We start from the raw sequence: 19,030 nt of genomic DNA on the forward strand, positions 1-19,030 counted from the left end.
AGGCCAGGAGTCTGCAACAATTCAGTGCAGCACAGGCCAGGAGTCTGCAGGACTTCGCGGCAGCACAGGCTAGGAGTCAGCAGGACTTCGCTGCATCACAGGCGGCTTCTAGCCAAGTGCTCAGTCGTGCCGTGCATTCACTGGCTGGTGTCATGCAGACACAGACCAGGGCCACACAGGCACTAACTGCTGCCACCCTCGCTGGATCGGCCAGGCATCGCCAGGGCACTCGCCGCGCCGCAGCAGCCCAGCAGTCTGTGCTTCAGCAGATTGCTGCGCATGCTGCAGTGCTGGCCCGTGCGAGTGCCAATGTATCAGCCGACCAGGGAGTACCTGTGATCTGTCAGGTTGGCAGCATTCCTGCCGCCAAAACTGTCACTCCTCCATTGCAGCTGCCACCAGCCGCTGGACAGACTGCTGCCGCCCAAGCAGAGTTGGAGCAGTCAGCAGCCGGCCCCTCCAGGCCCAGAGCTGGTCCAGGCCGACCCCCAAGGGCATCTGCCGTCTCACCATCTGACCCTCAGCAGCCTTCCCCCAGCCTTGCTGCAGCCACTGGGGTCCCATTGAGGAGGAGCTGCAGGGCGGGTAGGGGCCAGTCACGGATGCGAAACGCATCACCCTCGCAGGGGAAAAAGTAGAAGGTGTGGCCAAATGTTTTGTTTTACTTGTAAAGGCCGAGACTGGTGTATTTGTTTTACTTGTAAAGGCAGAGACTGGTCTATTTGTGTTTTTGGGGGGGGTTTCTCTCCATTAGTTTGTTATGTGGGAAGGGCACAGAGGTATCATAGTAATAAATTTTCTTAAATCGCACTGTCCATGCTTTCTTTTGGAAGTCCTGGTTGCCCTGCTCGGCTGAGGGCTTGTGGAGCGGCTACATTCATCTTCTGCCATTGGCATAAGCCATTCCCTGAGAGGGGGCCTAGAACCGACGTGCAATAAGCCGCCGACGGGCGGCCCTTGCACTTTCTGCCTCCCTCCTGTGCTGGTCCTCCTCCTCCTCCTCCTCTGGTGGTCCTCCAATGTCTGGTGGCAGTGGCTGAGTCCTGCGGATAGCCAGGTTGTGCAGCATGCAGCACACGACAACGAAATGGGAGACTCGCTCAGGCGAGTACTGTAGGGCTCCTCCGGAACGATCCAGACAGCGGAACCGTTGCTTCAGGACGCCGATTGTTTGCTCAATGATGTTCTGGTTGCTTGATGGCTGTCATTGTATCCCTCTTCAGCAGGGGTGCTGGACGCACGGAGCGGGGTCATCAGCCAGGTGCACAAAGGATAGCCTTTGTCCCCGAGAAGCCATCCTCGTGGGTGAGGCTGGGCCTCGAACATGTCTGCCACAGAAGTCTGGCGCAGGATGAAGGCATCGTGGCTGCTGCCTGGAAAGCGGGCATTGACAGCTAGGATGAGCTGCCTGTGGTCACACACCAACTGCACGTTGAGCGAATGGTAGCCCTTCCGGTTGCGGTAATCCTCGGCATTCTCTAGAGGTGCCCGCAAAGCCACATGCGTGCAGTCAATGGCGCCCTGCACCATGGGGAAGCCCGCTAATGCTGCAAAGCCCATTGTACGCTGTTGCTGCTTGTCAACGGTCATGGAGAAGGAGATGAACTGACGTCTCCTTCTGAAAAGGGCATTGGTCACCTGGCGGATGCAGCAATGTACCGCAAACTGGGAGATGTTGGAAATGTCCCCAGTAGCGGATTGGAAGGAGCCGGTGGCATAGAAGTTGAGAGACACCGTCGCCTTCACTGCCACCGACAGAGATGTCCTGCTCCTCAGCTGTGGCTGCAGATCTCCGCAAAGCAGGTGGCAGATCTCAGTGACCACCGCCCTTCTGAATCGCAGCCTCCGAACACACTGCTCCTCAGACATGTTCAGATATGAGAACTGCTGGCGGTATACCCTGGGTGGGTAAGGCCTCCTTTGCCGACGCCTGTTGCCCCTTCTCCGTCTGGCCATGACTGGCACTCTCACAGCGTCTCTGAGCCCTTTGAATGCAATGGAGAAGCCCAACGTTTCCACCCATTGCAGCCCCCATTATATGTTTCCAATCAATGCTATGGCTCTGAAGTTAAAGACAAGTGCAAAGCTGTGGCCTGAAGCCACAAGTACCTGTGCGAGTGTTGAGCCAAACCAGAAACCTCTCTACCTTTGTCTCTCTCCAAAGATCCGTCTCTCACAAAGAAGGAGTGGTGCAAAATGGCTGCCATTTATACTGCAGGAGGAGTGCCCTTTAATTAGCGCCCCCCGCGCCCCGCAGCGACTGGGAACCGTTCCCCTCTACCAGTCGTTAGGGGCGCCAGGCGCACAATAGGCCGGCGCCACTGAATTTCCGGTTTGGGGCGCACAAAGGGCGTTGCACCATGAAATGACGTCAGGATATGCGCGCGCTAAAGGCTTTGCGCCGCCGCTAAATCTTAACTGAAGTTCGCGAGAGGCGCAGATCGCGCTGCGCCCGGGCGCTAGCCGCTTAGCACCCCACATCTCCTCCTCCTAAGGCGCTAGCGGCTGGCGCAAACCACTGAATTTCTAGGCCCTAGGATTCTCGGTAGACTTGATGTTCAATGTGGCTAATTACCTTCTTGGAGGAAATGGACCACAGCTGGAGACAAGGAAGTGTCACCTCAGTCTCTCGAAGCTTCTGCTGTGAAGCATCAGCCAGGCACCTCAAAACCTACAAATAGGAGGCTAGGATTGAAAGGGGACACAGTGGTAGGCCGCAAGGGAAGACACAGTGCTCACAAACATTAGGAAAGTTGTTGCATTTCTTTTCCACACACATATTTTTGTCCCTCATGGGATATGTGCAGAATGATTTGGGTCAAGGTGCCCAAAATGTGAGCATGAAGGAGTAGCAGAATGTTTTCCAAATGGGACCCTTTGTTGTTATGGAGAGGAGCTACATGTCCGCAAGAGAATGAGTTGAGTTTGTTGCCAGAGAGGCTCTGTGATGGTAGGGTGCATTTGATAGTGGGCTTACATTTAATTTAGGTGAGGGTGTCTCATATGAGCTGGTAGCTGCCACAACTCACTTATTGCCTTGCAAGACAACCACAACCTTTTCAGGCATTGCCAAATGGTCATGTTGAAGATGCTCTGTCTGAATCTTCAGACATGGAGGTGTGGGTTCCAACAGTTGGGGACCAGATGATGCCTGTGGTACTTGTTCAGCCTAACTTCTCTGCAGTGGTCACCCTAACCTTCCTCTTCCTCCTCATAGTAGTAGAATGTGAGAGGCCTAGAGGGAAACCCCAGTTTTGAGGCAAGGTGGAACTTTAAATTTTTATTTATCTCTCGCTCAAGTATCTCTGTTGAAGGGGCCCAGCAGCACACCTTCAGGAAGATCCTCCCAGAGGTTGCTACTGCAGCGCCTTGAGAGTATCTTTCCTTGTGGTCCACCACAAACAGGCTCACGCCTGGCTCACAGAGGTGTTGTTTACTGTCTCGATGGGAGGGAAGGGAAGTACAGCTATGCAGCAAAACTCACCCACTCACTGTCATTTGCATGCGGTTGGCATTGCTGTCCTCATCATGCCGGAGGAAATTTGCACTAGTAGTTGGGATTTGGCTTTAAACCTCACTAACCTACTCTTCTCCATTGGCTGCCCCAGGTACATCTGAAAATAGGTGGTAAAATGGAGGAAAATCTATGTCTGTGTGTTTGGGAACCAGCATGTGGTGTTACTGTAATTATAGTTTATTTCGTTAAGTATGTCACTGATTGACAAACCTTAGAATTACTGTATTAGTAACTTCTAAACTCTCCTGCAGCGCCTCTTTAAGGATGACAATTAACTACTGCACTTTTTATAGGATTATATTTTTCTTTTCCATCCTTCCAGAATTTTGTTGTAGCTGTGGGTGCTGAGGGTTGGTTCCATATCTTTGACCTCAGTGGCATATCAACCAAGTCAGACACTTCCAGTCACCATGACTTCCTATTTGGCGATGAACAGAAAGCATTTTTCACACAGCACATCCCTGCTAACACCAAGGTGATGCTCATTAGTGATATCGGTGAGTTGAAGGAAACTAGTATTATGGTGGACTGAGGTTGATGGGGTTAAATTGGAGAGTTGAGATGTGTGGGATTGCTCAAAGTTGACATACACTGCTTGACTAATAAGGAACAATGGCTACCTGGAAATGCTCCTATCTTCTATGTTTCTATGTCTATGTTTCTATATTACAACTTACCTATATAGTTATAATATAATTAAAAGTCTCATATCTAGCATGCTTTTAAAACAATCCTGTCAGACCTCAACATGTGGCCTCAAAAGTATCACGCATCCATAGAGCAAAAAATTGGCTCAAACAGGTACTGGGTTTCTATTGTATTTTGCTTTTGTACTGGGCTTTCTTTTCTTCTCTCCCCCTGCCCCTACCTACCCTCTGCCCTTTTCTCCTCTTTCCACAACCCCCCCCCCGCACTTTTCTCCTCCCCCCCCCCCCCCCCCCCCCGGCCCTTTTCTTCTCCCTCCACCCCCCCCCTACGTATCATGGAATTTCAAAATGATGTTGTAATTCAATTTGTGAAGATATATTGGTTAGCATTTTTCTTGTGTACGATTTCTATGTTCTATGTGTTCTTACTTTGCTTTCTAATGAAAAAGGTAACACAACTGTATCAAGAACTCCCAGGTTGATGCTTGTAAAGTAGAGGCCCCTTTAAATTGTTCCCAATTTAGTACCTTGACCTCTAGGTTCTGAAGTCAAGGATCAAAAAACCTTTTGTGGATTACTGGTACCAGTGTGTCTATTGAGTTAGCTAATGAGTTGCACTGTGCCTGACAGTGAGTTGGAGGAGGGGTGGGACTTAAGGCAGGACTCACAGCAAACAGTCCATTTTACAGCAAAGAAATTCTATTTACTCAACAAACAGAGTCTATTTAAACAGCGCAATACTGCAAACAGTCTACAGGGTTTACTTAAAAAGAGTCTCTGCGAACTACAGCAAACAGAACTCATGACCGAAATTACAGCAACGTCTCCTGATAAAAGCAGGTAAAATGATGGAAAATAAATACTCAAAAATAATAATTTTGACGCTTCTTCATGCAGATGGAGATGGAAAGTGTGAAATGGTGGTAGGTTACACTGACCGTGTAGTGAGAGCATTCCGTTGGGAAGATTCCTCCGTTGATAGTTCTGGACAGCTGATACTACTGAAAAAGTGGCTTCTGGAAGGGCAGGTATGGATCTGTAACTCTTGAGAGTGTTGATTATCTCATTGTGTAGAAGAATGTCCCAAGATGCTTCACAGAGGTGTAATGAAAAAAAAAACAGATGCTAAGCCAAAGAAGGAGATATTAAGAGGTGTGACCAAAAGCTTGGTCAAAGAGGTGGGTTTTAAGGAAGGTCGTAAAAAGAAAGACTTGCATTTATATAGCACCTTTCACAAGCTCTGGTCATCCCAAAGCGCTTTACAGCCAATGGAGTACTTTTAAAGTGTAGTCACTGTTGTAATGTAGGAAACATGGCAGCCAATTTGCGCACAACTAGGTCCCACAAACTGCAAAAGAGGAGAGGGGGTGACGGGGAGGTTTGGGGAGGGAATTCCAGAGTGTGGGGCCTGGGCGGCTGAAGGTATGATCACCAATAGTGGGGTGAAGGGAAGGTGGGATGCACAAGAGGCTAGCGAGTTCTGGGGATGGGGTCTTGTAGAGCTGGAGGAGATTATAGATATACAGAGGGGCAAGACCATGAAAAGATTTAAATACCATCCCAGACTTCTATGGCTCACCCCCTCTCGGTTTGCTCTCCCTAGCTGTGGAAGCAAGTGGGGAATTGTGGGGGCATTGGAAAATTATGCTGGCACCAAATTTCCTTTTAAGCTGTGCGGCTGCGTGACCGCACAGCGCTCCAGGGAACCCGCGCAGCCGGCTTGCTGACCTTTCGGTGTAAAAACCGCGCATGGTATTTTGAATATCCCGCTTAGCCCCTTAAAGGGGCAGCAGAGGTCCCCAAAAAATTAGAGGGAACGTTGGTTGGCACATCAAAATAGTTTTGTTTTACCTTAATGATTTGCATTCTGTTGTGACAGGTGGACAGTCTTACAGTGAATCCAGGGCCTGATGGGACCCCAGAACTGATGGTCTCACAGCCGGGCTGTGGATATGCTGTTCTACTCTGCACCTGGAGACTGGATCAAGAGAGGGCACCAAAAAGAGATCCATCTGGAGCCTCTAACAGGTAAAGTTCCAAATCATATGTAAATCACTATAAGAACAATTTCAAAGTAAAGTTCAGGGTGATGCTTTTTATTTTAAATACTCCGCCATTTTATATAGAAGAAAGGTAGAAGAGAAGTTTTCTGCTGCCAAGCACAGGTATAGGTGAATATCTGATGCTACGTCTGAGCACTGGTAATGTGCTGGGAACGCACTTCGTAGTATTTTCCAACTAGACAGTGCTGGGGGAACAGGAAGCTGATGCTGCTTCAGTGTGCAAGCCTCACTTAAGTTACAAAATTCATGTATATTAAGTGGGGCTTCTCTGCCTTGCATTTCCATTGTGTTTTGCCATGAGCACAACATGATCTCTGTGCAATGCACAGCCAAGAGAAGTGACTTCCTGGTGGTCTTAAGGTCATTTGCCTTGGTTTAGTCTGAATATTTTTTTAGCCGTTTTGGTTTTTTGTTACATTTATTCAGGAGCATTGGTTTTAGCTTTGGTTTTGCATTTTACTTAATTTTGCCTTTTACTTTATTTTTTCTCTTTTTATCACCTACCATATAGTCATAGGAGTTTCATTGTGAGTTGCAACAGTCCCAGCTGGTAGGATGGACATTCCTTTTGGAATTTGTATTGCCCTTAGGGAGCTAGGGGACATGGAGGAAGTACCAGAGGAATGATTAAAGGGAGGACTGTCTATACTTTAGGCAGGCCAAATAGGGTTGACCTTGAGGTGTCATCTTTTAGTCTGGAGAAGTTGGAAACCAAAGGAAAACATGCAGTGATTGACATGCACAACCTGCATACTAACCTGGTTGTCATAAATTACTGTGCATCATGGAGCTAGTTTATTTTATTTGAGGTTTTATGGCCTTCGAAGATGAGTGTGGCGACGTTTGAACTGCACGGCGCATCTTGAAGATGTGCTCTCCTATGGTATGCATCACCTCACTTCTCTGTATTAAATTCCATCTGCCACAAGGGTCAGTGCTGGGGCCACTGGTTTTTTTCATATATATAAATGACCTGGATATTGGAATACAGAGTAGAATTTCTAAATTTGCCGATGACACCAAACTTGGGGGTGTGGTAAACAGTGAGGATGATACCAATCGACTGCAACAGGCCATAGAAAGGCTAGCAGAATGGGCAGACAAGTGGCAGATGGAATTTAATACAGTTAAGTGTGAGGTGATGCATTTTGGCAGAAGGAACAGGAAGAGGCAATATACACTTAGAGTGTGCAGGGACAGAGGGACCTGGGCGTTAATGTGCATAGGTCCCTGAAGGCGGCAGGACATATTCAGAGAATGGTTGGAACATAAGAAATGGGAGCAGGAATAGGCCACTTGGCCCCTCGAGCCTGCTCTGTCACTCACTAAGATCATTGCTGATCTTGGGCTCAAAGCCACTTCCTTGCCTGCTCCCCATAACCCTTCACTCCCTTATCTTGCAAAAATCTGTCTATCTCCACCTTAAATGTATTTAATGACCCAGCCTCCACGGCTCTCTGGGGCAGAGAATTCCACAGATTTACGACCCTCTGCGAGAAGAAATTCCTCCTCAGCTCTAAAAAGGCGACCCTTAATTCTGAAACTATGCCCCAGAGTTCTAGATTTCCCCACGAGGGGAAACATCCTCTCTGCATCTACCTTGTCGAGCCCCCTCAGTATCATATGTTTCAATAAGATCACCTCCCATTCTTCTAAATTCCAATGAGTATAGGCCCAGCCTGCTGAACCCTTCTTCATAAGTCAACCCCCTCATCTCAGGAATCAACCGAGTGAATCATCTCTGAACTGCCTCCAATGCAAGTATATCCTTCCTTAAATAAGGAGACCAAAACTGTACGCAGTACTCAAGGTGTGGTCTCACCAATACCCTGTACAGTTGTAGCAGGACTTCCCTGCTTTTATACTCCAACCCCCTTGCAATAAAGGCCAACATTCCATTTGCCTTTTTGATTACTTGCTGTACCTGCATGCTAACTTTTTGTGTTTCATGCACAAGGACCCCCAGGTCCCTCTGAACTGCAGCATTTTGTAATCTCCATTTAAATAATTATTTGCTTTTTTATTTTTCCTGCCAAAGTGGATAACCTTGCACTTTCCCACATTATACACCATCTGCCAAATGTTTGCCCACTCACTTAGCCTGTCTATATCCCTTTGCAGATACGTTGAGTCCTCTGCACAACTTGCTTTCCTATCCATCTTTGTATCATCCGCAAACTTGGCCAAATTACACTCGGTCCCTTCATCCAAGTCATTAATGTAGCTTGTAAATAGTTGAGGCCCCAGCACCGATCCCTGTGGCACCCCACTAGTTACCATTTGCCAACCGGAAATTGACCCATTTATCCCGACTTTCTGTTAGTTAGCCAATTCTCTATCCATACTAACATATTACCCCCAACTCCGTGAGCTTTTATCTTATGCGGCACCTTATCGAATGCCTTCTGGAAATCCAAATACACCACACCTACTGGCTCACTCTTATCCACCCTGCTCGTTACATCCTCAAAGACTTCCAGCAAATTTGTTAAACATGATTTCCCTTTCATAAAACTATACTGACTCTGCTTGACTGCATTATGATTTTCCAAATGCCCTGCTATTGCTTCATTAATTAAGGACTCTAGCATTTTCCCAACGACAGATGTTAGGCTAACAATCATAGTTTCCTGCTTTCTGTCTCCATCGTTTCTTAAATAGGAGTGTTACAGTTGCGGTTTTCCAATCTGCTGGGACCTCTCCAGAGTCCAGGGAATTTTGATATATTGCAACCAATGTATCCACTATCTCTGCAGCCACTTCTTTTAAGACCCTGGGATGCAGGCCATCTAGTCAGGGAACTTGTTGTCTTTTAGTCCCATTATTTTAGCAAGTACTTTTTCCTTAGCAAAGCATATGGGATATTGGGCTTCATAAATAGAGGTACTGAGTACAAAAGTAGAGAAGTTATGCTGAACCTTTATAAAGCGCAGGTTAGGCCACAACTGGAGTATTGCGTCCAGTTCTGGTCACCACACTTTAGGAAGGATGTGAAGGCACTTGAGAGGGTGCAGAGGAGATTTACCAGAATGGTTCTGGGGATGGGGGATCTTGGATACAAGGACAGGTTGGAGAAGCTGGATTTGTTTTCATTAGCGCAAAGGAGGTTGAGGGGTGATTTGATAGAGGTGTACAAGATTATGATGGGTTTGGATAGGCTAGATGGGGAAAGGCTGTTCCCACTAGTTGGTACAAGGACTAGGGGACACAGATTTAAGGTTTTGGGCAAGAGATACGGGGGGATGTGGGGAAAAACTTTTTTACGCAGCGAGTGATGAGGACCTGGTATTCGCTGCCGACGGAAGTGGTGGAAGCGGAGACACTCAATGTTTTCAAGGGGAGACTGGTTAGGCACTTGAGGGAAATAAACTTGCAGGGCTACGGGGATAGAGTGGGGGAGTGAGACTGACTGGATTGCTCTACAGAGAGTTGGCACGGACTCGATGGGCTGAATGGCCTCTGTCTGTGCCGTATGACTCTAGCTTCACATGGGTAAGGTATATTGGAACAGGTTGATAAGCAACACTTCGGCCATCTATTAGATACTGGTACTGTTAGGCAGGCATTCCTTCCCAGATTCCTTAAAGTGAGTATCTGTTCTTAGGTCGTGCAGGTAGTGGACACAATGTTGAGCCTGGTTACGACCTGCTGCCAAAAAAGGTGCATGATTGTCTTCTAGTGTCAGTACCCTAAAATGGCAAATTGGACAACCGCATGTTCATTTGACTATCCATCAAACGGGAATCGGGTGCTGTACCACTCTGTCATTTACTCATAATATCTGTGATTTACCTCCACATTGAGTTTCCTTTCCATGCCATTTCTCCTCCCCAGCCTTGACAAATATTTAAGATTCACTTTGAAGCTTGATAAAGGCTGTAATATTATGACCAACCAATTACCTTTAAGTACAGAATTGAGCCTTTGGCTTAGTGGTAGCATTCCCGCCTCTGAGTCACAAGGGTTGGGTTTGAGCCCCACTTCAGACACCCCCAGCAAGCGGAGACCAGAGCAGGTACTCTGAAGATAAAAACTGTAAGGAAGGGAATGGAAAACCACCTCAGCTACTCTTCCCCTGCTGGATGTCAACCCAGTATTCAGAGCTGACACTCTGTTCTCGGCTGTCTGGAGTGGTGCCTGAATCAATCCCTTCTGACGCAGCAGCGGCAATACTACCAACGAGCCAGCGGTCACTCTGTCCGTGGGTGAGTACACCCCTGGATCTCAACCCAGTATTTAGAGACATATTCTAGTCTCCACTCATTGGGATTGACTGGAGTGGGGCTTGAACCCTTCACCTTCTGACTCAAAGACTCAAGAATCTCGTGTGAGACTTGAGTAAGGCAGAATACAATGGACAGACCTTTAAGTACCTCTATCCATTTAATTTGGACCTGCTGATCAGACTTCCTGCTTCTTTCATTATTCTTGCTTTCCGCACAAGGCCAAAGCTATAAATAACTATTGAAATGAATTGGCTGAAGTTTACTACGTTGCTGGCTAGTTTTGCCCATCAGTGCAGCACAAAAGTTTTAATAGCACTGGTATCTGGAAATCTCTCCTGTAGTTACAAGAATCTGATTTGGCTTTTTAAAAAGAAATGTCATTTTTAGTACTTGAGCTATGTCACCCTCCTTGATCGGGCCCTGTGTAACATCATCAATAGAGAGTATCTCAGAGCAGCTGCATTAGAAACAGCAGCAGCTGTAATTTTAGACTGCCCTGAGAATCAATCTGGAGGTGCCTGATTCAAGCTATTAGTTGGGGATGCAGAGCACCCAGCTGATAGCTTGATTTTATGAGATTATGTGCCTCCGAGACTAGTCGAAAGCCGTATCTTTTGCTGTTTCTAATGCAGCTGCTCAGGACCAGGTCCCATCGGTGGTGCCAACAGGTAGTCTAGCAGGGAAGAAACCCAAATCGAGAGACTTTATGCAGTAATAAAACTTACTCATTTTGAAAAAGTCATGCAGTTCTTGTAATCAAGCGGGAAGATTTCCTTAATGCATTATTTGCAAATCATAAATGCATTTATGATCTTATAAAAAGCATACACACTGTCTCCCATATCTATTTTCTTTGTAAAATTAGTGATTATTTTGAATGAAATGTTGATCAGTAAAACACATTTTAAAATTAATTTTGTTATCCTAAAGTAGGCATATATTGGTCAATTTTCACCCCCAATCACAGCATGTCATGTACATTGTAATGTATGAAAGAAGGCATGCCAGGGTGACCAAGAGCCAGCATTGCCTAATTGGCTGCACATGTCAAAATACCACTAACCATTTCCACAGGTCCTAGCAAAGGCTCTTGGGGCCTGTCTTCTCAGGATCAGTGCTGTGCCTTCTGCTAAAAGAACACTTGCAGCTACCACATGGCACAGAGCTGGCACATACAGGGGAAATACGGTTAGCTTGGCCTGCAATGTGATTGCACCTACCTGCAGGCATGCTGCAGTGCTGACCTATGGTGATGATACCATTAAGTGGCACAGATGGCAATGCTCCTCACAAACACCGTGACTTCAGCAGCCATCAAACAGGGCATTAGCTGCTCTGTCTCATGTCTGCAGATTCATGCCTGTACTAGGGTATCCTTTCACTTCACTTTTGCCTGCCACTTCTTAATCCCCTGCTTTGGCAAAAACTGCTAAAAGGTTAAGATATTTCGAGGCTCCTCAGACACTTTCTGAACTTTTGTCCCCATATTGTGGTGTTACTTTTTAATTTTCCCTAGCCCTTTAAATTTTACTTACAGGCAATTTTCCTTTCTCCTACTAGTGTCTTCCCTAGATCAATCTGATTCTGTACTTGGCACTGTGAATAATTATGCAAATTGACTTACACAAGAGACTTGAGTGCTATGTGACCCTACCAGTGCATATGCCATTTAGAACTGACTTACACCTGTTGGGCCTCTGAAGAACCATCCAGCTTAATGGTTAGTCACGCATTCACTTATTGTAGTTATTATTGGAATCTGCTGATGCTGCTTCCTTGGGATGAGGACTATTCACCACCATTACATCTCCCAAAGCCAAGTCATTCCACCTCCCTTTGCAGATGCGGGTGCTGGCGGGAGGACATAGAGCACCTCTGGGCAATCCTGATCTGCCAGCATCTAGGTGGCCCTCCCCTGTCAAACTCGCCAGCCCAGCAAATTCTCATTGGTGCTTGTAATGGTGCTGGAGGCAAAAAAATTATAGAAGACAACCAGCAAAAAGTCTTGAAAAAAGCTGGGCAACAAGAATTTTAACAAAATGAATAAAGACTGAAGAAATGGCCTGAAAATGCTGGCCTTCAACATTTGTGCCCCCTAGGAACCCAGGTTTTATGGGCTGTTTGTGGGACCATGCTGCGCTCAAGTTGATTGTCATGTTTGCCTTCAAAAACTACACTGTGACTGCACTTCAAAAATAATGGCCCAGAAATTCGGGTCTCCACGGGTGAGCACGCACGGGGTACTCACCCGTAGGCCCAATGGAAGTGCCGGTTTCCTGCATGCACTGCGCATGCGCGGGAAACCAGCACTTCTGTTCCTCTGAACGAAGGGGTTCAGAGGTCGAATGCGTGCACGGGGGAGGCTGCGCGTGCGCATCGAATTTCGTTTTTTTTTTACAGGTTTTCCCGGGAAGGTAAGCCTGCAGAATTTAGAAATGTAAAAAGCAGGCGTACAGCCTGCTTTTTACAAGGTAAGTGGTGAATTAATTAAAATTAAAACATTTTTTCCACAGGTTTATTATTTTTAAATACTTTAAAGCAAGGTAAGTTTATTTTTAGCCCCGTTAGGAAAAAAAAAAATTTTTCAAAAATTTAAATTATTGTTTAAAATAGTTATTTCATTTAATTTATAGTTTATTTAAAAAATGTGATTTAAAAAAAAAATTATTTGAAGATTTAGTGATGTTTTGTAAGAAGAAAGGGCCCGTAGTATTTCTAAGTTTGACAGCACTTCCTGTCAATCTTATGAATGGAGCATTCCCTGCTCCGATTGGCTCTCCATGGCCCACGTGATCCCTGGGGACGCTTCGAACTAACTGCGCCCCTGGGATACGCAAGCACTGCGCGCTGGCAGCTGGACCAGGCCCCGGATCGGAATTCCATGGGGGCCCACAGCTCAACGGCCGGCGCGCAAGTAAGTGCAGATCGGGGGCTTGCACCCGCGGGAAGCCCCCAACCCAAATTTCTGGGCCAATGAATTTGCTGTGAAGAACTTTGGGATGTCTTGAGGACATGATAGGTGCTTAAAAAGCAAGTTCTTTCTTTCTTTCTCTTTTTTCTTCTTTCTTTCTTTGAGAGCTAGAGACCCAACCTGAATTTGGGAATGTAAGTAAGCAGAAATCGGATGGAACTGATAGCACTGGAGGACTAACCACTGATGAACCTGCTCTGCTCCTGTGCTGTAATAGTTAAATCGCAGGTCTCCCTTCCTACTGCTGATTTTAAAATCTCCTCTCCATTTTTCTGTTCTGCTGGGCTGTCTTTGATTTAAATCAGGAGTGGGAGTCGGGTTGGGAGTCCAGAATGAGAGTTGACCTTTAAGTATCACAAACTGCTCTATCCTGTGTATACCACCTAGAAATCAGCAGCAGCTTTTAAATTGCAGTAACATTCAACTGCCACAGTATGCCGTAGAAGTACCATTAATATCAGGTCTTTTGAGATTGAATGTTGCTGTCCATGAGCAATAAAATGAGATATGTTTTAAAATGCATTTGAATATTTGCCTTTACTGACACAAATTTGGGATTAAGAATTTTTTGTGGGGGAGGGTCTTTCATGTGAGAAAGAAATATGTAGTAGCTTTAGAGATTAAAATGACATGCAAAACCAGATATATTTAAATGCATGCATATAGATAATTTCTATATCAAAGTTTTAATTTTCTTAATATTTTGGGGATAAGTGTACTGGGGTACAGAAATGGAGGATAGTTTGGTCAGTTGAACCTGTGATCTTGAACGTTTGTTGTTTGACCTATCTCCAGTTGCCTAGTACAGTTTGACATTTCCTACAGTTATGAAATGTGTTTTGGTGGTTTTAATATAAGTTTTTTTGTAGAATGAATAAATGATTTGAAAAGGCTAAGTGCAGCATGCAGGATTAGGAAGCAGGTTTGTTCTTGAGATTCCCTACACGTGAACACTTTCAGCAATGGAGTAATGAACCTGTTGTGAGGAAGCCAGGCAGTTCCCCAAGAGGACTGTTCACATACATCTCCTTGTAATCAATCATGAAGAAAGAAAGACTTGCATTTATATAGTGTCTTTCAAAACGCTTTACAGCAAATTAAATACTTTTGAAGTGTAGTGACTGTTGTAATGTAGGAAGAGAAGTTGAATGCTTAAGAATAGTCTCCACCTGTCCACTTGGCTTAGAAGAATTTGAGGGTGTGGGAGAGGGAACAAGGGGCAAAAAAAGCTAAGATACAAATATTAGAAATTGTTATTTTCTGTGTATTCTGTAGAAATATTCATTCAACTATAAAAGTTATTTGGAAACAATTTATGGGCGAGAAATTGGGCTTGTTAGTGCTCATTTTTTGGGCGCTATGGCCTCGATTTTAACTCGGCTGCGGGCTATTGGCGTGTTCCCTGAATTTCGTGTTTCCCACACGAATCTAAATGGATGTGGGAGATTGATGCAATTTTAACTCAATTGACCAATTGATTTCCAACATGTGGGAAGCCTTTACAAATGGGTTTCTCATGACTGAAAGTTCCCTCCGATGACGTAATCATTGCTGCTGCATTTAAGGTCCACAGCAAGCCTTGCTTCTTCTGCAGACTGCCAAGCTTTCTCCATTTGATGGCACAGGAACCTGCAGGAACAATGGCCAGTGGGAGGCCAAGAGCAGCTCCTAAGTTTGATGAGGCAGCACTACAGGCATTGGTGGATGGGGCTAGGGCCCACAGGGAGGTCCTGTTCCCTTCATCAGGGAGGAAGGGGCCTCCCAGTCAGACCAAGGCTGTGTGGATACAGGTGGTTGGGGAGGTCAACTCCTTGGGGGTCACACGGCACACCTGGATGCAGTGCAGGAAAAGATTCCATGACCTTCAGCGTACTGGAAAAGTAAGTATGAAGTTCCCATCACCCTCAATCTGATCCCCATTGCCTTTCCTCACCAGCACTCAGCTTTAACAATCTCTTCCTCCACATCCCACTTGACACTCGCATCCATGCACCCTTACCCATTCCCTCTCTCTCTATGCTCACAATCACATAACTATTCCACCATGCAGCCCTCACACTCCCTATCACTCTGATGCTTTGAACACAACTGACAACACACAGGGAGGGCCCTTGGTCTTGCAACCTCACTCCATCTTTGTCTCCTTCTCCAAGTATCTATGCTATGCAATCTCTACACTCACTCCTTCATTCTCACTCAACCTCCACTTGTCTCCCTCATTGCAGGAAAAGAGAGCTCACAATAAAAGGGAAAGAGCCAGGACAGGCGGAGGCCCACCATCATTAGCCCAGCTCACCCCCTGGGAGGAAGCCGTCCTGCAAATTGTCGGGGTTGAAAAAGATGCGCACGTTGGGGACGGACAGATGGGTGCATCACAGCAAGCTGGTGACAGAATAGTTTTCCATCTCTCTCATTGACATTGCATGAGTCGCTGATAATGATTCTGAAGCTATAACAGATGGACTTATGATCATATGCAATGTGCATGTAACCTTGACCTCACATCTCTAATTCTTTCCTTTACTCCCCATAGGACCATCGAGAGCCCCCATCCCCACTGTCCAGGAGGAAGAGCCTGAGCTTCCAGACTCCTCAGAGGAATCTGCAACCTCTGAGGGCACAGCGTCAGCAGAAATAAGCGCACCCAGCACCAGCGCAGACACTCGCACCTCGGTGGGACCTTCGGGACATAGAGTAGCGTTGTCACCTGGTGTATCACAGCTCACAAGTGAGCATCAGCAGATTGTGGAGACAGGGACAGCAGTGGAGAGTCCTCGTCGGAGGGTGCAGGACTCTGCCAGCTTGGCTCAGCTGCATGTCAACCCTCTGCCTCTGGGTCCATCCATAAGATCAGAGGTGATGGAACTCCATGCACAGATGCAGGAGTCTCTGGCAGGTTTTGTCTCTAGGGTCGCTGCGAGTGTGGAGTGAATGGAGGAGTCCATAGCGAACATGAGCAGAGCCTTTGTGGAGTCATTGGCGCATGAACGCATCAACACGGAAAGGATGGCTACCTACGTGGAAATGATTGCTGCCTCCATGGTAAGGCTGGCTACGGTAGAGGAGAGGAGGGCTACGGCCATGGAGGAGGTTAGTCGCCAGGGTATGGAAAATATGGTGAGTGTTCAGATTAGAATGACATCTCTTGAGCGATGGGCATCTATTGAACATAGAAACCAGACCTTCATGGAAGTCCTTCTGAGTAGGACTGCCATTGCAGATACGGGTCCCCATGGCCCCCCCTGATGTGCAGCAAGGTGCTCTCCAGCCACTTGCAGGCGTGGATGGGGAGCTGACCCATGAGAGGGAGGTTGGTGGCAAACCTCAAGGAAGTGGGGGTTCCTCACCAGGCGCTTACACTTCCATGCCACTGCAGAGCCCTCGGTCAGAGCCCCACCGGAGTCCACACCCAAGTGAGATAGATGTCTCAACCCCTGCACAGCCGCAGGACCAGCAGCCCTCACAGGCTCGCCACCCCAGAGGACGCCTGCCAAAGGTGTCGAGACAGGAGCAGCAGGAAAGTGAGCAAGGGGCCTCCACATCTGCTGAAGCCACAGGGGAACCATGACGTAGGAGCACGCGTAAGAGGAAAATAAAGCACAAGTAGTCACAAGGGTAGTCACTTGGGTGAAATTTTATGTATTGTTAAAAAAAGCCATCAGATGAATTCTGTCAATAAAAAGTCTGTGGTTACTGCTGTATTTGTGGCATGTGTCATTTGGCGAATGGGACTTTCACATTGAGGGCTCAGGATTACTTGCAATTGTCAGTATGCTGGACAAATAGCTAGGAATTCACAGGGTCTTGGCCATTGTCGATGCTCAGGTAAGAAGCTGCGAGGCGAAAGTGCTTGATTGGCTAGGCTAAGCAAATCTGGCCAGGATGAGTGCGTTCCTTGCATCCCGGGCAGCAATGTTCTGGCGTAATGCTGCCGCTGGTTGTTGGTCCTCTGCAGGATGGTCATTTTTGCCCCCCTCCTCCTCCTCCTCCTCCTCCTCCTCCTCCTCCTCATCATCATCATCTGAGGAGGGTATGTGAGGAGCCACTTGGTCCTCAGGAATCTGCAAGCCATGACGCTGTGCCATGTTGTGAAGTGCACAGCAAACCACGATGATTTTGGAGACCCTGGCTGCTGAGTACTGTAGGGCTCCACCTGATCTATCCAGGCATCTGAAGCGCATCTTCAGCAAACTGATGGCTTGCTCGATAATGGATCTGGCAGAAATGTGGCTGGAGTTGTAGCGCTCCTCAGCTTCGTTGGCTGATGACGCCGTTGAGGAGGCCAGCCAAGTCCTCAGGGGATAGCCCTTGTCTCCAAGTAGCCATCCGTGAAGTTGGTCTGGCGGATTGAATAGCGGAGGCACACTAGACTGGCGCAGTATGAAGGAGTCATGGCAACTGCCAGGGTACATGGCACAAACATGCAAAATCTCCTTCTTGTGGTCACACACCAGCTGAATGTTAAGGGAGTGGAAGCCCTTGCGGTTGACAAAAGTACCTGGATTGCGATGGGGTGCCCTAAGGGCCACATGTGTGCAGTCAACGACGCCCTGCACCCTTGGAAAGTCTGCCAGATGAGCTAATCCAACCGCTCGCGCCGTCACACTTGAGCGATCCTTGGTGAAATGGATGTGATTGTGCGCGAGGGCAAAGAGGGCATTGGTTACCTGCGTGATGCAAGTGTGCGGCCGCCTGGGAAATGCCGCTGATGTCTGCTGATGATCCCTGGAATGAGCCTGAGGCAAAAAAGTTGAGTGCGGTGGTGACTTTGATGGCCACTGGTAAGGAGTGTCCACCTGGTCCTCTGGGCAGCAGGTCTTGCTGTAGCATTGCGCAGATGTCAGTCACTACCTCTTGCGAAAGTCGGAGCTGCCTTTGGCACTGCTGCTCAATCATGTTGAGGTAGCTGACCCTGTGTCTGTAGAACCTGTTTGGGGGGTCTCTCCTGCGCCGACAGGCTTCCAGGCGCTGGCCCCTTATGGCCTGTGCTGCCTCAGGTGGGTGAGCAGCAGCCTGTCGCTCCTGCTGCTGTTGCTGGTGCTGCTGTTGTTGCTGGTTCTGCTGCTGTTGCACCTGGTGCTCGAGCTCCTCGAATGCCCAGAAGGGAAGGAAAAAAATGGCTCCCATGCTTCTGGCATATGCCTCCGTTGAGGAAGCGCTGAGTGAAGGTGGCGAGAGGGGTTTCCCAGGAGTTCACACTGGAGATGTGTGTGAGGCTCCAACCTTCCACAGGTGTGGTTAAGCCTGGTAAAAGTTGCCCCAGGCCTGAGACAAAAAATCCTGCCACCTGCAAATGATGGCTGATCAAATCTCCTCTTTAATGGTTGACCTGCAGCTGATAGTCAGCAAGCCAATAGTGCTCCCGCCAGGTTTCACAGTCGTGATTCCCACCAGGCGTGTTTTACGTGGGAAAAGGGTTAAAAATGCAAGGGACTGTTAAAATGGCATTATAGAGGCCATTTAGTGGTGATTAAGGGCCTTAAAGACTAGTCCCGCCTGTTGGTTGCGGGACGGATTCAGGACCATCAGACACACCTGAGTAAAAATGGCTTGGAGTCGGGAACCAGGCCGGGGGGGGGTCCCGCCCACCAGTTTTTGCGATTTTA

General features: G+C 47.4%; 1 protein-coding gene across 9 annotated transcripts in view; it reads left to right on the plus strand.

The window, feature by feature from the left end:
• itfg2 (integrin alpha FG-GAP repeat containing 2) overlaps nt 1-19,030 on the plus strand; it is a 126,832-nt gene that overhangs the window by 26,099 nt on the left and 81,703 nt on the right. For all 9 annotated transcript variants that reach the window (XR_015081375.1, XM_086008986.1, XM_086008985.1 and 6 more), the window contains 3 exons: nt 3,840-4,014; nt 5,062-5,192; nt 6,044-6,192. Coding sequence is in view for 8 of the 9 variants with exons in the window: in XM_086008986.1 (XP_085865112.1) it covers nt 3,840-4,014; nt 5,062-5,192; nt 6,044-6,192 (455 nt within the window). In the remaining variant the exon portion in view is untranslated. The remainder of the gene's footprint in view (nt 1-3,839; nt 4,015-5,061; nt 5,193-6,043; nt 6,193-19,030) is intronic.

This window comes from Somniosus microcephalus, chromosome 16 (assembly GCF_052327205.1).
Source record: "Somniosus microcephalus isolate GS21.2 chromosome 16, FLI_Smic_1.0, whole genome shotgun sequence".
Taxonomy (NCBI): Eukaryota; Metazoa; Chordata; class Chondrichthyes; order Squaliformes; family Somniosidae; genus Somniosus; species Somniosus microcephalus.